This window comes from Hibiscus syriacus, unplaced genomic scaffold (assembly GCF_006381635.1).
Source record: "Hibiscus syriacus cultivar Baekdansim isolate YM2019G1 unplaced genomic scaffold, ASM638163v2 tig00116995_pilon, whole genome shotgun sequence".
Taxonomy (NCBI): domain Eukaryota; kingdom Viridiplantae; phylum Streptophyta; class Magnoliopsida; order Malvales; family Malvaceae; genus Hibiscus; species Hibiscus syriacus.
The window spans coordinates 193,122-209,229 of NW_024063511.1; the positions used below are offsets into that span (position 1 = coordinate 193,122).

Below are 16,108 nucleotides of genomic sequence, written 5' to 3' on the forward strand. Positions count from 1 at the left end.
AATATTAACGGTAAAGAGTTTGAATGACAATATTTAAATAATTAACTATTATGATTGATAAAATTGAAAGATTGGTGATCAAAGTAAAATCTGCATCTAATATAAGTGGTCATGACTATAGTATTTCCAGAAAAGTTACCCCAAACAATATAAAAGTATACGCATTTTGTTGATAACCTTGGAATGCTAAATTGTTTGGTGTCTCGTGTCATTGTTCTCGACATGTTTAATCAATTATTAATTAACTTAAGTTTTTTCTTAAAACGTGTCGGTGATTTAATCCATTGACTGGTTATATAATTTACATAGAACTTAAATTAATATGCCAATAACCTTTTTTAACCAATGATTAATATTAAATTTTGATATAAGATTATATTATTTTATTTATATTCTAATATTATATATACGCAAGATATAATAAAAGATTTAATCTTATACTCACCTATTCCTTGGGTGATATTTGATTACAAGCATAATCTTAAGTTTTTGACTAATTTATATTTTATTTGTATTATTTTAATTAATTTAACTGTTTAAATAAATTTAAATAAAAGTTAATTTTTCGTTTTCTAATAGTGAAACTATAGATATCAGGCTGTAAAATTATTTTAAGTTATTTAATATTATTTAAATAATTTAACATTTTATCTTATTGAATTAATTAATTGTTAATTACAAATTTTAAAATTTTAAATTAATTTTTTTGTTATAATACAAATAAATAAAATAAAATCATTTAATATTTTTGGGTAAAGTACACATATGATTCATTAACTATAAATATTGTTTTGTTGATTCTTTGACTATTAAAAGATATAAAGTGATCTCTTAACTATAGATTGTTGTTTTGTTGAGTCCACTGACTATTAAAATTTATAAAATTGTGATCTGACTATTCTTATGTTCCAAACTCATCCTTTTTTATTAAAAGATTGATGGTCGTCTCAGCTAGACAAAAACTTGTTGACTGAGATATAATAAAATCATATCTCAAAATTATTTGAGATGTATTTTTTGAATGGATTCTCTATTTATATTATGTCGTTAAACTAGTACTTGAAACATTATATCGTCGAGTCAGTGTTTAAAAGTAACGTCAGTGTCAATAGACATCATTAAAATATGATTTTATTATATCTGAATCATAACTTTTTCAACAAAAAATATGAATTTAAAACATATAAATAGTCGATTGACCATTTTATAACTTTTAATAATTAAATGACTTAACAAAATATTATCTTATAGTTAAAGTATCATTTTATACTTTTTAATAGTATTTAAAAAATAATACCCTAGGGAACTATTAGTATATTTTACCCTAGTTTTTTTTATAAATTTTTGAATCACGTGCATGCATCTGACTTTATAACTTGCTGTCATCATAAGTCTATGCATCATCCCTAAAGTGAATAGAAAAAGGAAGAATCAAAATACAGTTCCCTATGATGTTCATCAATGGCGATGTTTCCCAGGGAACTGTCACCCCCATTCCCCGACTAAACTTTACAAATCTTTTTGACTTTATTTGCTGTCATTATGATTCCATCTTCCTTTAGGCTTCATGAAACCACACACCAAATACGATTCGAAAAACTATAAATAAAATATAATATAATCTATAACATATATCATTAAATTTTAGGATTCATATTAACTTCAGGGATTCACATGACAAGTATGATTTGAAGAACAGTACTCTTTATCTTATTACGAAAATCATCTTCTCCAAAAACTCTCTTAAACTGAAAAAAAATGACAAAGAGCTTCATTATCTTGATCCTGGCTTTACTTCTGCTATCGACTGCAAAAGCCAGGCCTCTTCCGCAACAAGCTGATGATCTTCAGAATCTACCATTTTCTTCAACAGTAAGTTAATTTCTTTTTCTGGGAAAATTAATCCTGGTTTTCTTAGTGACCATTTTCCTCCGGGATTTCTTGCTTATGTCAACCATTTACAGGAATCGATGAGTTTCATTGATGGGGAGTGCGGAGGTTTAAACGATGAAGAATGTATGATTAGAAGATCATTGGCTGCTCATACGGATTATATTTATACACAAGAAAATGATGCCCCGTGATATTTTTTTCTGTAATATGTTCACGACTTAATAAGTGATCAAATCTTAATTTTATGTTTCAAACTGCTTCACTCTTGCTTGGTATATAGTAGTTGTTTGAATGATGAAGCCACTAATAGCAGCCACCTCCACCATTGTTTCTCAGTGCTATTTACTGTTCTTTGTCTGATTCATTTCTCAAAGTGAAATTTCTGTAACTAAAGTTGGTGGGGTTTCATAAAATGATGAATAGATAAAGGAATGATTGATTGATTGTTTGATTTGCTTCTGATGGATTATTACTGCTGCTGGTAGCCTGGTACCATTCTACGCCATGGATATGCGGCGAGAAGAGCTGCAAAAAAAAGTCGTTTTCAAACTATGTAAAATGATCTGTTATATTGTATCTTTAGATATGACGTTTCTCCTCTCGAAAGATTTAGATAAACTCTTCGTCTATCGAAACTACTAAAAGATCTTGACTTCCGAGAATGAGAGGAACATTAACCTTCAGATAATCTTCAACGAATAAACAAGACATTTAAATAAGATTTTGATAAATTTACATGATCTATTAAAATAAAATTTAATATCTGATTATTAAATTTATCCAACTACTAACATACAAATAGCTATCTATAATATCTCTATATATCACTGTAACTACGGTTATTGTTTTTTATGGCATCTCAATAAAGCAAATTTACAGAGTTGGTAATGGATTGGTTTGTTGTCGACTCAGCTCTCAGGTAAGCGGTGTTGCAGGGAACCTCTTCCAGTTCCGTTAATGCGAGAGAAAAAGGGCTGCCGATTCCTACGTCGATCGCCATTCGGCGAAGCTCTGAGGCTTCTTCCTTGAGCCTTGCATTATCTCGAACAACTTGGTCATGGCACTCTGATACATGGTTTAACTTGTCTGTGATAGTCCGATTCTCGTTCCGAAGCCTGATCACCCGTGACCAAAGCTCATCGAGGTACTTTTGTTTTCGCATCCTCGACCGACGAGCGGATTCTCGGTTCGATATCATTCTCCGTTGTCTCCGCTCGTCGGCATCGGCTTCATCTGAAGTTGAAGTAGTACTCAAGGACCGTGCAATCAACTCATGAGCAGCCAGTGGGGATTGGCTGTTTGAGAACGTATTGAAATGGAAACTTGGGATTGTGTTTTGCATCATGTTAAAGTTGTCTGAAATCAGGATTTGGTTTTCTGGTGCAAGGTAGTTATAAACTCAGTGAACTCGCCGGGAAACATGGTTTTAGGTTCTGAAGTTGATATCTGAGGCTGATTAAGGGTTGAAAATTGTAGCAGTAACGTTTTTGCACCCATTGTTGAGCACTTGCAGGTTTTATAGGAAATATAAGGCTTATGAGGTACATAAATCTTGAGAGAGATATTGATCTTAATTTATTATTATTTTTATATTTAAATACTTATTAAATCTTTAATATTTTGAAATATAAAACATAAAAGTTCAGAAATGGAGTCTAAAGTAGTCAATTCCAGGAGAATTATTTCTTTGCTTAGAACTCCTACGGGAATAGAGTAAGTACAATATAAAGTTTAAGTTTGTTAAGAAAAGTTATCCTTCAATCTTAAATAGTTTATTAGTTTGCCATGAAAGTGCTGTATATCAGATAAGTTATGGAACAAAAACATTGAAGACAGAGTAAGAGTTATGTTACTGTCTACGTGTCGTTCAGTGCTTAATTTCTAGCTTTATTAAGGTCTGTCGTAATCCCCTAACAATGTGGAAACTAATGTTAATGTAGGTGCTTCAAAGACGTATTAGTTTAATTAGTGATCTCATGTATTATATAAAACTGTATTTTTTGTTGCATTCTCAGTTTGTCAGGCTTGATTAATCCGAATCGACTCATGTCGTACATTTACTTTTAGTAAATGAGTTTTTCAACGAAAATTTTCTACAAACATAAGACCCCAAACTCAAAATCTACTTAAACAATATCAAACTATTCCTAAAATTTTATAAATTCTCCTCAAATTTTATAAATTCTCCTCAAATTTTATAAATTAGTACTACTACCATAAAGTTTAACATTCTACAGTAATCAATCTCCATCCATAAGAATATGGATCAATGATGAAGCACCACTTCTCCCTGCCTATCCACGTACTCTTTATATACATAGTTCCTGTAGGAATGATTAAAGGGATTATCCAAGCAGTTCCAGACACAAGTCAGCCAATTCACTAATGACAAATACATAAACAATATACTCTTATCTTATATTATCTAAATTTAAAATAAATATGAAATATAAAATACGAATACTTTTAGAAAACAAGTATGAGATATAAAATACAAATAATACGTAGTGGTTCGTGGTGATGTGCATGCTATATTTACCATCTTTATTATTTTTATAGCCGAATTTTTATATTAAAAGTATGAATATTTAAAAAAAATATTAGAAATTTAGAAGATATGAAACTATAAAATATAAAATATAAAATATTTAATTTTTTAAAGATTCGACCTTCCTCTAACATATTCTCACTCTATCCCTAAAAACCTTTAAACCTAATTATAAAAAAAATACTGGCCTAAGCATGTCAAGATCAAAACTTCGCTGTCTCCATTATGGTTAACTAAACCATGGTTTATTGTATGTGAAATGTGGATCAAGTTATATCTAACTATGATCCCCTCATTTATGATATAGTTTCATCCATAACATCCCAAGAAGAGAAGAATCTTATTTGATGTTAAAAGAATTTACATACGTATCAGTAGTTAAATAGAATATTATTTTTCTTAGAGATTTTGAGTTCAAGTAAATATATTTGTATGATGTGTATGCATTATCAATAGTTAAGATGAATAAAGAAAAATAATTTTAATCACTCAGACTATTCGCCAAAGAAAAAAATTTATAAACATTTAGATTTTAATTCCAAATCAATTTGATAAAAAGTCATAGATGTTAGGATTTGAATCTTTATTTAAAAAAATTGGTTTATTTCAATTAATTTATTTAATATTTCGAATAAAAACATCTCAATATGTTCCCCCCAAGAATTACGAATGTTTTTTATGAAAATTAGAATCTTGTTAAATATGGACGAATGCATGTTATAGGTCGTGACCTCCAATTTTAATAGTTTAATTATATTTTAAATCACTGATAGTTTTGAAACTATTGAAATTAAGTCTTTATCTCTTTTAATTTTTCTAATTTAATTTTTATAATTAAGTCTATTGTGATGTTAGATTCCTGTCGATTATGGATGGATCGAAGAGGGACTATAGAGACAATTGTCCTATTAAAAATTTCAAATTATCATATATTTTAGAGAAAATAATATCATTGACAAAAAATACCTTATAATATACGATTTTAACCAATTTTTTTAGATTTGTCAAAATGACCAACTAAATCGCAATGCGATCGATAATTCGCAACGCGATCTCCGGTATCGCAAATCAGTTTCCAAATTCGCAACGCGAACTTCGACTATCGCAATGCGAACTTGGACTATCGCAATGCGAACTTAGACTATAGTCGAAGTTCGCATTGCGATTTACATATTCGCATTGCGATAGTCCAAAATCGCAACGACTGGTGGTATTGCATTTGTTTCTTAAGAATTTTCTCTAAAAAGATATTATTGGCGCGGACGTGTCGAAGACACGTATTACCACGACCACGACCCGAGACGAGACGATACGAGACGTCCGCGCGAATACTATCTTTTTAGAGAAAATTCTTAAGAAACAAATGCAATACCGTCGTTGCGATTTTGGACTATCGCAACGAACTTGGAATAAATCGCAACGCGAACTTGGACTATCGCAACGAATTTGGAATAAATCGCAACACGAACTTCGACTATCGCAACGAACTTGGAATAAATCGCAACGCGAAGTTGGACTATCGCAACGCGAACTTCGACTATCGCAACGAACTTGGAATAAATCGCAACGCGAACTTGGACTGTCGCAATGTGAATATGTAAATCGCAATGCGATAGTCGAAATTCGCGTTGCAAATCTGGAAACTGATTTGCGATACCGGAGATCGCGTTGCGAATTATCGATCACATTGCGATTTAGTTGGTCATTTTGGCAAATCCAAAAAAAATTGGTTAAAATCGTATATTATAAGATATTTTTTGTCACTGAGGTTATTTTCTCTATATTTTATATGTTTCTTACTATTACCTATTGATAATATATTTTCGTCCTTATATATAAGTTCATCTTCTCTCAAAATTTTAAAAAATTACCTTTTTAGTATAGATTATTTTGTGTCTTCCCACCAATAAACAAGGGAGAACGAGGCAAGAACATTGAGCAACCGGCGATGGTAAATCCCATGGTTGAAAACTTGAAATGGAATTATTTTTCTTTTTCAGATTGGCGAAAGCGTCAATATCATTGTTTCGAGGAAAGGGTTTTATCCAATAATATTTCCTTATTTATACAGCATAACTGCATGCTTTACAACTTTTTTATCATGATTTTACGGAATTTTATTTTTGAAAATGAAGTAAAACTAATTAAATTTTTGGGGAAAATATAATTTAAACATAAATTCTTAAAAATAAGTCACAAACATGATTTAAAAGATTAAAGGTTAAAATATTGGATTCTAACATCTGAAATCAGTAAATTCAGTTCATGATCTTGACAAATAAATCATACTTCGGACCTTTTTTACTACAGGAACTTTGTTTCTAATTCAAAGGAACAACCACCATTCCAAGATTCTACATTTTTCAGAGATGAAATATACAACGAAGGGACAAACAACACACACCAATCATCCCATGTTTAAATGGAAAGATCATCTTCCATTGCTGCTTTTGTTTATTGCTCTAATAATTTTGGGGGGGGGGGGAGAATAAATACAGATGATCCAGATGCTCTATTGAAGTTTCCATTCTTGGTTTAGACCACTTCCTCAACCATTTCTGTATACAGCTTAACTCAATCGGCCTAGTTTCAAGACCAGCGCCACAACTCGAACCACGAGGCAAAAAATGTGAAGGTGTTCTCCAGACAATTGATTATTGTTGTATGATATGTATAAAAATACCAACAGCATAATGATTGTAGTTGGCAAGCCTACTGTTTGTGATATTCAATTCAGAACTTACCCCTTAATTCGGTTGTTGCAGAAGGAGCTTTGCCTCTTCACAATCTCATGCCCATGGTCAAAGAATATATGATTCGATTAACAGATAGTTGCATCTGGATCAGGCTAGTTGAAGAAATAGGGGGATTCCAGAACTTCTCGAAGATCAAAGTCTCCTCGCACGGGTAATGCTGGAAAGTTTAATGAAGGGAAGGACTCCTGAAAGCTTTCCAACAACTGTAAGCACAAATTAAACCGTCATTTTTCAATCAGCAGTAAACTAACCAACAAACATAACAAGTGCATATTTCGGTAATTTGTTTTCCTCCATCAAATATATTTTGATATTTACAATGACACCCAGATACACACGACTCTTCATGTTATGTACACAAATATATAACCAGATTGTGATATTCAACTCCGTCCGAGCACTAGGATGTCCCAATATGCCAATTCTGTAATACCTTTTTCCATTAATAAACATGAATTCATCATCATAATGGACTTTTGAGAAAAGGTATATGGAATAGGACATAAAGCTATCACCTATTTCTAGTTGAAAATGTCTTTCAAATATTCATAAAGATTTTTATGAATTTGACAATGTCTTTTAACTCTCTTCTTTGTTTAACTTGAGCAACAATACACTAATTAGAATACAGAGTGCAGGGTCAGAGATACATTACATTTTCCAATATCGGTGCCTCGTAGAGTTCAACGAACTTTTCTCTTAGTATCTTGTTCATTTCATCAACGTCGCATGCATGCGTCCAGTATGAATCATGGACCCCTGTGATAACATCGGGGTTCAATTTAGACTTCCTCGTATAGAAAAAGATGTGAATGGATGCATGCACTAAAAGTTACTACACACCTGCAAAATTCAAGCCTGCCTTTTTACAAGCAACAGCAGTCATCATCATATGGGAGCCATCCAGGGAGTGAACAAAATTTGGCGGAAATGCAGTTCTCTGCCGCTTAACCATGACCTATAATCGTGGTTTTAACATACTTGAAAGTAAGTATTACTTCAGTTTCATGCAAACAATAGATGAAGAAAGAATCATAGAACATATTGCATATCTTTTCTTCACTCAGCAACTGTAAAGGGCACAGATAAAGAAAGAAAATTACCTTGTCAGTTTCTCGTTGTAGAGTCAACACTTGAAGGGAAGTTTTGATCTGTGCATTAAATTAATTACATTAGAACGTTTGTAAAGCTGCATTCATGGTACAAAATAAAATACTTTCCATTTTAAAGTTCCATAAATGTTTTCGAAGATTACAAGATGCCGTCCTAATTGCCGGTAAGGTTGTACAACCGGGAGACCAAGAGGAGTGACCCAACACACTGGCTGATTCTCAGAAGCTATAACCTGTTCATATTCAGTCTGTCAGAATCTAGAAGTATGCTAGAAAAATTATTGGAAAATAAAAATTAAGGCAGAATGCTAAATGTATAACAAAAATTTTTCTCACACCACCTAACTCCTAGAAGTATGCATGTGAAAAGGATGTCATATAAACATATTAGTACGGAGCCACCAATTAACTAATTTCACCAGAAGCTTTCACAAATATTAGCCAATACAAAGATTTAAAATTTCCCTAAAATACTTTCCAGTTGAACGAACATAAAGTAATTAGGTTTTAAGTCCATAAATACAAGTGCCAAACTAATGAACGTTTCTTTCTATTCATTTATTCGCTACTTTTCTGACATTTTTGCACGTATCATACATTCATAAATCTGTTTGCAGAAGAGCCATTTGCGAACATCAGAACCAGAACTTATTAGCAGCACTCAAAACCGCATAAATACTAAAAGGAAACTCCAAATCAATAAATGACCAACCTTTGCACATTCACCAAGCCAACCCATGATACTTCTTGCAGCTTGAAACATCTCTCCCAAGGCAGTCAAGGTGGTCTGAAAATAGAAAAAGGATGATCATGTTAATCCTCAGCCAGACATTGATATAGGTATGCATGGGCACACAAGAAAAGTCCTCACTCTTGCTGCATAGCAAGCTGCAATAAAGAGCTGAGTTTCATCTGCAATAGCACTTCGCTCCTTCAACCTTCTCTTGATCTGGTCACGTGCACCAATATAAGTAACACCGTACACAGAGGTCATAACAGTCTGCTTCACTAGCTTCCGGTCAACCTAGAGATATGAAATAGTGAAGGTAAAATATCCGTAATAAGATGGACACAAGCATGAGCTATGAAACTTCTCACATCAGGAACTAACCACCCAGGTATACGCAATCCAATTTCTATTGGCCAATTATACAAATTACATAATTGAAGACCCCTTATTTAGTATAAATTTTATCACAGATTATCATTTTCCTCTTGTCGTACAAGTTTCAACAGAAGTAAATGAAACAAACCTGATTGATTAAAAGCCGTGCATGTAAAGCATTAGGATTTGTTGCAGGATCTTCCTGTGCATCTCTCTTCATAATATCAAGAACCCTACACCAGAATATCAAATTGATTTAGATAGGTCAATGAGAGAATATTGTTTTTCGTGAATTCAACATTCCAAGCCAATCTCTATAGAATTATTATGCGTTGCAGAATCCTGGTAAAAACAGTTATGCAATCAAGTAAAATGAGCAACCCATTCTTAGTTGGACCACATTGTTGACCAAAAAAATTGGATCTGTTAATTCATGATACAATTCTTACAAATGCATTAATGAGGATTCCTCTAAGTTACTCTTCCGTTTCACTCAAAAGGTAAATCATTTAACACAGTTTAGAGCACAAGTGTAAAGCATCCATCCCAGAATAAGGAGAGAACAAGAGAAAGGAAGTTGAATTACCGGGCAGCAATTCCTGAATATACATCAGCTGGTTTGTCTCCTGCAACAAGATTCACTGCAGCTGCTCCTATCTGAAAGCCAAAGCAGATCAATTAACATGCCAAAGAAGAAAAAAAGAAGTTATCTGTGCATATTTAAGCAAATTCACTCGATCATTTAAATATTTCATTCACTATGTATACACATTGCACATTCAGTTAACATGGAGAAATGCAGACTGCAGTAATAAAACAAATTTTAATGACTTTTCACTTGTTATGAGTAAAGAAACCCATTCCATAAACACCACATTCAAGAATCAATATGTGAAATGTATGAATGCTGTTCAACTTGGAACATGTTCTCCCCTCAACCCCTATAGATCCTTCAAATCTCTTTCCCACTATAGCCAATACCCTAAATCTAGATCAGCTCTTTCTTAAAAGTCTAATTAACATTAGAGTTAAGAGCATAATTGGATTACTAAATGAGTCAATAGTTAATGCTTTCTGTGTTTGGTAAAAGGAAAACAACTCAAGACATCCTATTTTGTTAAGGCTAGATCAAAACATCCATATGAAACACGAAGAGAAAAGTGCATTACCTTGTCCCTTCCCAGGGCAGCATAGTGTTGTAAACCATTGCATGAACCATCCTTGCAGTAGATCATGACATAAAAACCAAATATTATGATTCAGACAACTGAAAAACGATGAAAACCTCAAAGCAGGGTTCAACGAAATGACTGTCAACACCACACAAAAAAGCTAACAGAGAAATAGTAAATTCAGTATCTACTTTTTCAATTTCGCTAGGGAAAAGTACCTGGTGGACGGGCATGTGTGAAATGGTCGTCTCTGGAGCAGAGCTTCTCAAGGCTTCAGAGAGATTAATACATGCTGCCAAGCATTGGAAAGGGTCCTCTGCATTCAACCACCAGCGCTTTCCTTCAAGAGGTTTGTCTGCTGAATCAAAGATATCGTCCAAATGAGACTCGGTAAATTCTACTCGACCCTCATAGGACAACTTGTCCACTCCTCCAGCATATAAATTTGCCAAATGTATCTTCAGCCAACGTAAGCCTGACTTCCCAAGGAGGCGTCCCTCAGCAAACTCCAACACACCTCGACATAGATCAGAGCCAAGATGATTTAGATATGGATGCATAGGATATGCCCGGCCTCGAAAATCAAGGTTGTGCGGGTAGTAAAAGCCAGCCTCATCTTTCATCTTTCGAGCCACCTATCTCCATCAGAAAATAATGTTAACATCAATATATAATTACATGATATGACACAAAGTAGATGTCACTGATTAAGGCATCTTCTTACAGCAAGTTTAAGTTCAATATCACACCGCTGTGAATGCCTTTCATCGTTCTGCTTTTTAACAGCCCGTACCTTCCACTTCCATTTCCGAATTTCTGCTTCATCTTCTGTATCAGGCTCCTCAGGCAGAGGAACCTATTCAAAAATTAAAATAAAAGGTGATGGCATATCACTAAATTGAAACACAAGAAAGATCATTAACATGAACAAAAAAGAACATGAACCAGAGAAGGAATCAAATTCTACTTATTTTGGATGTACCCACATCTTCACGGTCAACCAAGTCTGCGATACGGCCTCCATTAGACCATATTCTGTCCACTACACCGAGAACCCTTTTATTTATCCTCCATTTGGTATTCCCTAGTGTATCCAGAGCCTGATACACAAGAAAAAAAAAGAATCATCGTAACAAGAGGCTATATTGAACAGTGATGAAAATTATGCATGGCAAGAATTTATCCAATCTGTTCTCATTTTAAAAGAAAATATGCAAATAATCAGTTGGTGACATTTGAAAGTGACAAAATAGAGATATAAATATAGATCTCAAGGTTTTCAAACCTCAAAAACAGGCTCTAATTGTTGCTTTGGTGTTCTTTTAACAGTTACACGCTGTTGTTTTGCTCCATGTGTCCGCATGACATAAGATGGTAAAAACAAATATGCACCTTGGTCATACCTGCCCAAATATCACAGAATTTATCAATGAGCGAATAGGAACAAAACAAGTGAGTATATATATATAGCTCTTCCAAGCTGAGATATGAAGATATTTACATAAGCTGGAATAAGTTTGAATGACGTTGTCGATATATCCGAATGATTAGGGGGGAAATAATGGAAGAGGAAAATAAACTGTACAAAGAACCTTGAGTACATACCCTGTCCAGTTTTTAGGAGGTACTAACATCGGCATATAAGGAATGACCATGTGTTTAGCCTGGTTGCACAAGCATATATTAGTTCATCCAAATGCAAATACTTTCAAGAATAGAATTTTATTCAAGGGGGATATTGTTTATGAACAAAATGCTAGTTAAGCGCATTTGTTAAAGACTACTTACAGTTTTCTCAAGTCCTTTGTGAACTAATGGATCACATTCAATGACACCATATCTTCTACTGCCTTTGCTGGAGAAGGATATAAACACAAAAAGTAAATAATCTATTTTGAGTTATGAATGAATGAGGAAGAAGTCAAAGTGAGAAAAAGCAGATGAATATTGATCAACTTACTTTCCATCTTTGCCGACAGTTTTTAGAACATGTACAAATGCAGGACGAATATCGGGTGGGGCATCTCCTAAGTGATCAACTGGTGGTTGTATGTAGGCATTTTCCATCAATAACTGAATCAGACGGCAGCCAACCTAAAATGGGCAAAACCATTATATAACATTATGTACACAACAAGAACCACAACAGATTTTTGTCAACTGCAAAAATCACATACCTTAACATGTGCCTCCTGACCCCAAGGCTTTGAACTATCATGCCCCTTCACTATTTCCCTTACCTGATGCACCTTTTGCTTTTTCATCAAATGAGTCACCTTTTTCCTCACCTTTTCCTGGTTTTTAGTCAGTTTATCTTGTTCATTGGTCTCAGGTTCAGATTCAGAGCCTTTTTTTTTGTTAGTCTTCTCCAAGAACTTCTGTATCCTGGCCTGATCCACACAGGAAACAGTCATAAACAAGTTCTCGTCAACAAATAGTAAATGCCCCTTGAGAATAAGGCACAAACTTGTGAAATAAATTCTAAATAGACACCTCTATCTTGAGTCATTCAGAAAAAAAAACACAAGTGAAAAAATGCTAACCTCAGAACTTATTTTCATCCCCAACTTTCTTTAACAATAATCAATTCTTCTAATAAAAAACCTTAAAAGGGAAAATAATCCAAAGTACATTTTGCCTTTTGGATACGTGTTTTTTTTTCCACCATGCTTAAAGTTGCCTGAATCTATTTCATCCAGAAATTCGTAATTTCTATCCTGTGAAGCAGAAAACAGAATTCTGGTAATAATCTCCACTCCAACTTCGTTCGGAAAGCACACTGTCCTACTCCTATTAAAGAAAAACTATTTCTATATTACTAATTACCATTTTAACATTTAGAAATAGTCCCACCAATCACAAGACTGAATATTTCACAAAGTTCTACTTTACTAACACATGGATGCTTTCAGAAATATAATACCATAAACACCAGCAACAATTTTATAAATTTATATAGATCATGTTATCAACTAATAAACTTCAACAAAAGCTCATAGTTTTCTTAAATTCGTCCACCACGGTTTAACACACACACAGATATATATATATATATATATATATATATATACCAGATTGTTGTGCTCAGAAAACAATGTCACTGGCTTGAATAATTATTATTATAATGTATAACCCCCTCACCTCATGTTCAATGGCTTCACCAATCTGGCAAGCAGCTTGGACGACTTTAATGCCCCCAGTTCCACCAGTACTAGTCATCAATAACCCCATTAATTTGTGCATGGTAACAACCGCCATCATATCGGCAGACAACTGATTAAAATAAGCAGCATGGCTTATCCTCAAATTCCCCTTGCACGCATCTTGCTCAGCAGCAATAGCATCTCTCAAAGGCTCAAACCAACCGAGAAACAATGACTTAACATAAGGCAAATTCGGAGCAAGCTTTTGCTCACACATATCCGCTAGTAATTCTTGATACTCTTTAGCCGCCTCTTCCCATGCCTCGGTCTCAATCTTTATCTGCCTCCTCTTCAACGTATTGTACTTTCCCACCCCCATTCCTCCTACCATCGTTTTCGGTTGCTTCGGAAAACACTGGCTTTTCTCTTCTTTGATTATTGCCTCCACTAATTCATTGATTTCTTCAGACCCCGAAAGGTCCTCATCATTAGAAACAATAGCCTCAGCAGAACTTGCATACCCTTTCAAACTCCAGAATTTCCCAGAACAGCTTAAAGGTTTACCTGGTTGAGAGAAACCGAATCTGCCCACGCCATCCTTTTGCGAAGAGAATACACCTTTTGCTCGAAAACCCAGAACCGGGGACCAATACAAACCATCGCTTATGACCTTGGAAGGTCTGGATTTATAGATAAAAGCAGGACCCTCACAAGACTCTGTAGACGAACATGAAGGAAGCGATGAAGCATATGATTTTGGGACAACTTTAAACTTCTGTGTGTTGTAGGAAGCTTGTTTAACTAAGCTTCTCCACATGCTTGAGCTATGTTTGTTCTCGTATACAACAAATTCCTCCAATTCAAAGCTTTCTCCAGGACTTTACCTTTTTGGAACCAAAATGTATGAAATAAGAGGGAAAATCTTCAGAGGGTTCAAGGAAGGAAGAGAATGGAAGAATGCGAGATTCGAGAAGTAGGAAAGCGTGAGAGTTCTTAGAAAAAGATATGTGGAGGGGTGCTTTTTGTTCGTGGAGATAGCCGCCTCTAAACCCTCCTAAAAACCTATGTTTTCTCTGAATTTGTTATAAATATGCTAACTCGGGTTTAATAACCCACCCGTTTTAAGATTTGGGCTAAGCCCGGATCCTTCAAAAAGGAGCCCAACACTTATTTAACGGGTCATACCTCGAACTATAAAATTTCATGGGATCAATGACTCGCTCATGGCCTGTGTTATATCTGGAAAAAAATATTTTTTTCATATTTTTTTTTATTATTGTCGCAACCGTCTTTCGATTGGGCCCGGAATTGGGCTTCGACTTGGATTAAACGAATTGGAGTCGCCACCGACCACTTTAAAACGAATTTAGGTGGGTCGGACACCATCTTACCTGATCTGCGTTATACCAGAAACGTATCGGGTTCGGGAGTCGGTTACGGTCAAGGAAGGATTAGCACCCTTGAACCGCCCTTTCGGTACCAATTAATTCACCGGTTGTCTTTAATTGCGAAAATTGAAATTTAAATTAAAATTTAAAATATTCGATTCGAATTACTTACCTTTAATTGATCGATGTTACTACTAAAAATATTCAAAAAAGAAATATAAAAAAAATAATGATAATTAATTAATAAGCAAATCAAAGGAAAAAAAATATTAGAATAAAAATGTGACAAAAGAAGCAAATGTTAGATTTCAAAAAAAAAATGAAAACAATATGTAAAAATAATAATAATAATAATAAACATAATAAAAAGAGAAGGAAAGCAATAATAATAATGATAAGAAATAAATCAAAAATAAAATAAAATAAAATAAAATGAAAAACGGGATAAAAATGTTAACAGAGACTAAAATTAAATAACTTAAAATATTATGACCAACATGAAACATATGCAATTATGATAAAATAAACCACTAGTGACAGAAATATAACTATTGAAAGATGCACACCTGAAATAGAAAATTAAAACTTCATTCAGTGATTAAACAAAAACATTACAGGGAATGAAGGACCAAATGTGCAGTTTTCCCCCAAATTCCTGAAAACACGGGTGGTAGAGGCCAAACGGCGTCGTTTCGTTTGGTAGCAAAACGGCACCGTTTTTTGTTCAAATATTTAAGCTCGAAAAGGCTTTTTCCTTTACATTCTCCTCATTTCTTCTTTGCTTCCAGAAAAGAGAAGGGGAGAGAGAGTTCAGACTCTCTCAACTTCCCCTCGTCGGGGAAGAGAACCAAAGCGGAGCTACGGCGGCGCACGGCGACGCCGGTGGCCGGAACTAACCCAAACGCACCCAAAATACGCCCTCTCTCACCCTTGACCTGAAAACCAAGTTAGTTTCGCCAAAAAACGTCCCTAGACGTGTAGATCTAGGAAA

The 16,108-nt window shown here is 34.1% G+C and overlaps 2 protein-coding genes and 1 pseudogene across 2 annotated transcripts; 1 reads left to right on the forward strand and 2 right to left on the reverse strand.

The window, feature by feature from the left end:
- Positions 1-1,740: 1,740 nt before the first annotated feature.
- LOC120193374 (phytosulfokines-like) lies at positions 1,741-2,096 on the forward strand. Its single transcript, XM_039195885.1, has 2 exons — positions 1,741-1,872; positions 1,965-2,096. The coding sequence occupies exons 1-2, from the start codon at positions 1,759-1,761 to the stop codon at positions 2,082-2,084; spliced, it is 234 nt and encodes a 77-aa protein (XP_039051816.1). The 5' UTR covers positions 1,741-1,758; the 3' UTR covers positions 2,085-2,096.
- Positions 2,097-2,752: 656 nt separating this feature from the next.
- LOC120193373 lies at positions 2,753-3,315 on the reverse strand (annotated as a pseudogene).
- Positions 3,316-6,875: 3,560 nt separating this feature from the next.
- Positions 6,876-14,546, reverse strand: LOC120193380 (DNA-directed RNA polymerase 1B, mitochondrial-like). Its single transcript, XM_039195892.1, has 19 exons — positions 13,728-14,546; positions 12,764-12,976; positions 12,547-12,680; positions 12,375-12,441; positions 12,192-12,250; positions 11,872-11,989; positions 11,573-11,686; positions 11,311-11,442; positions 10,805-11,221; positions 10,584-10,634; positions 10,001-10,071; positions 9,563-9,647; positions 9,181-9,333; positions 9,022-9,096; positions 8,453-8,542; positions 8,301-8,348; positions 8,041-8,155; positions 7,853-7,956; positions 6,876-7,400 (listed from the first exon to the last, which is right to left on the reverse strand). Exons 1-19 carry the CDS (start codon positions 14,544-14,546, stop codon positions 7,290-7,292), a joined length of 2,976 nt encoding a protein of 991 aa, XP_039051823.1. The 3' UTR covers positions 6,876-7,289.
- Between the last annotated feature and the right edge of the window lie 1,562 nt (positions 14,547-16,108).

Bases quoted from the DNA above. Each gene is read 5' to 3' on its own strand.
- LOC120193374 (XM_039195885.1), top strand. From the start codon at position 1,759: ATGACAAAGAGCTTCATTATCTTGATCCTGGCTTTACTTCTGCTATCG. The intron at 1,873-1,964 runs GTAAGTTAATTT...AACCATTTACAG, and splicing joins ATCTACCATTTTCTTCAACA to GAATCGATGAGTTTCATTGA.
- LOC120193380 (XM_039195892.1), bottom strand. From the start codon at position 14,546: ATGTGGAGAAGCTTAGTTAAACAAGCTTCCTACAACACACAGAAGTTT. The intron at 12,251-12,374 runs GTAAGTAGTCTT...TTGTGCAACCAG, and splicing joins ACAAAGGACTTGAGAAAACT to GCTAAACACATGGTCATTCC. The intron at 9,334-9,562 runs GTTTGTTTCATT...TCATATCTCTAG, and splicing joins CACGGCTTTTAATCAATCAG to GTTGACCGGAAGCTAGTGAA.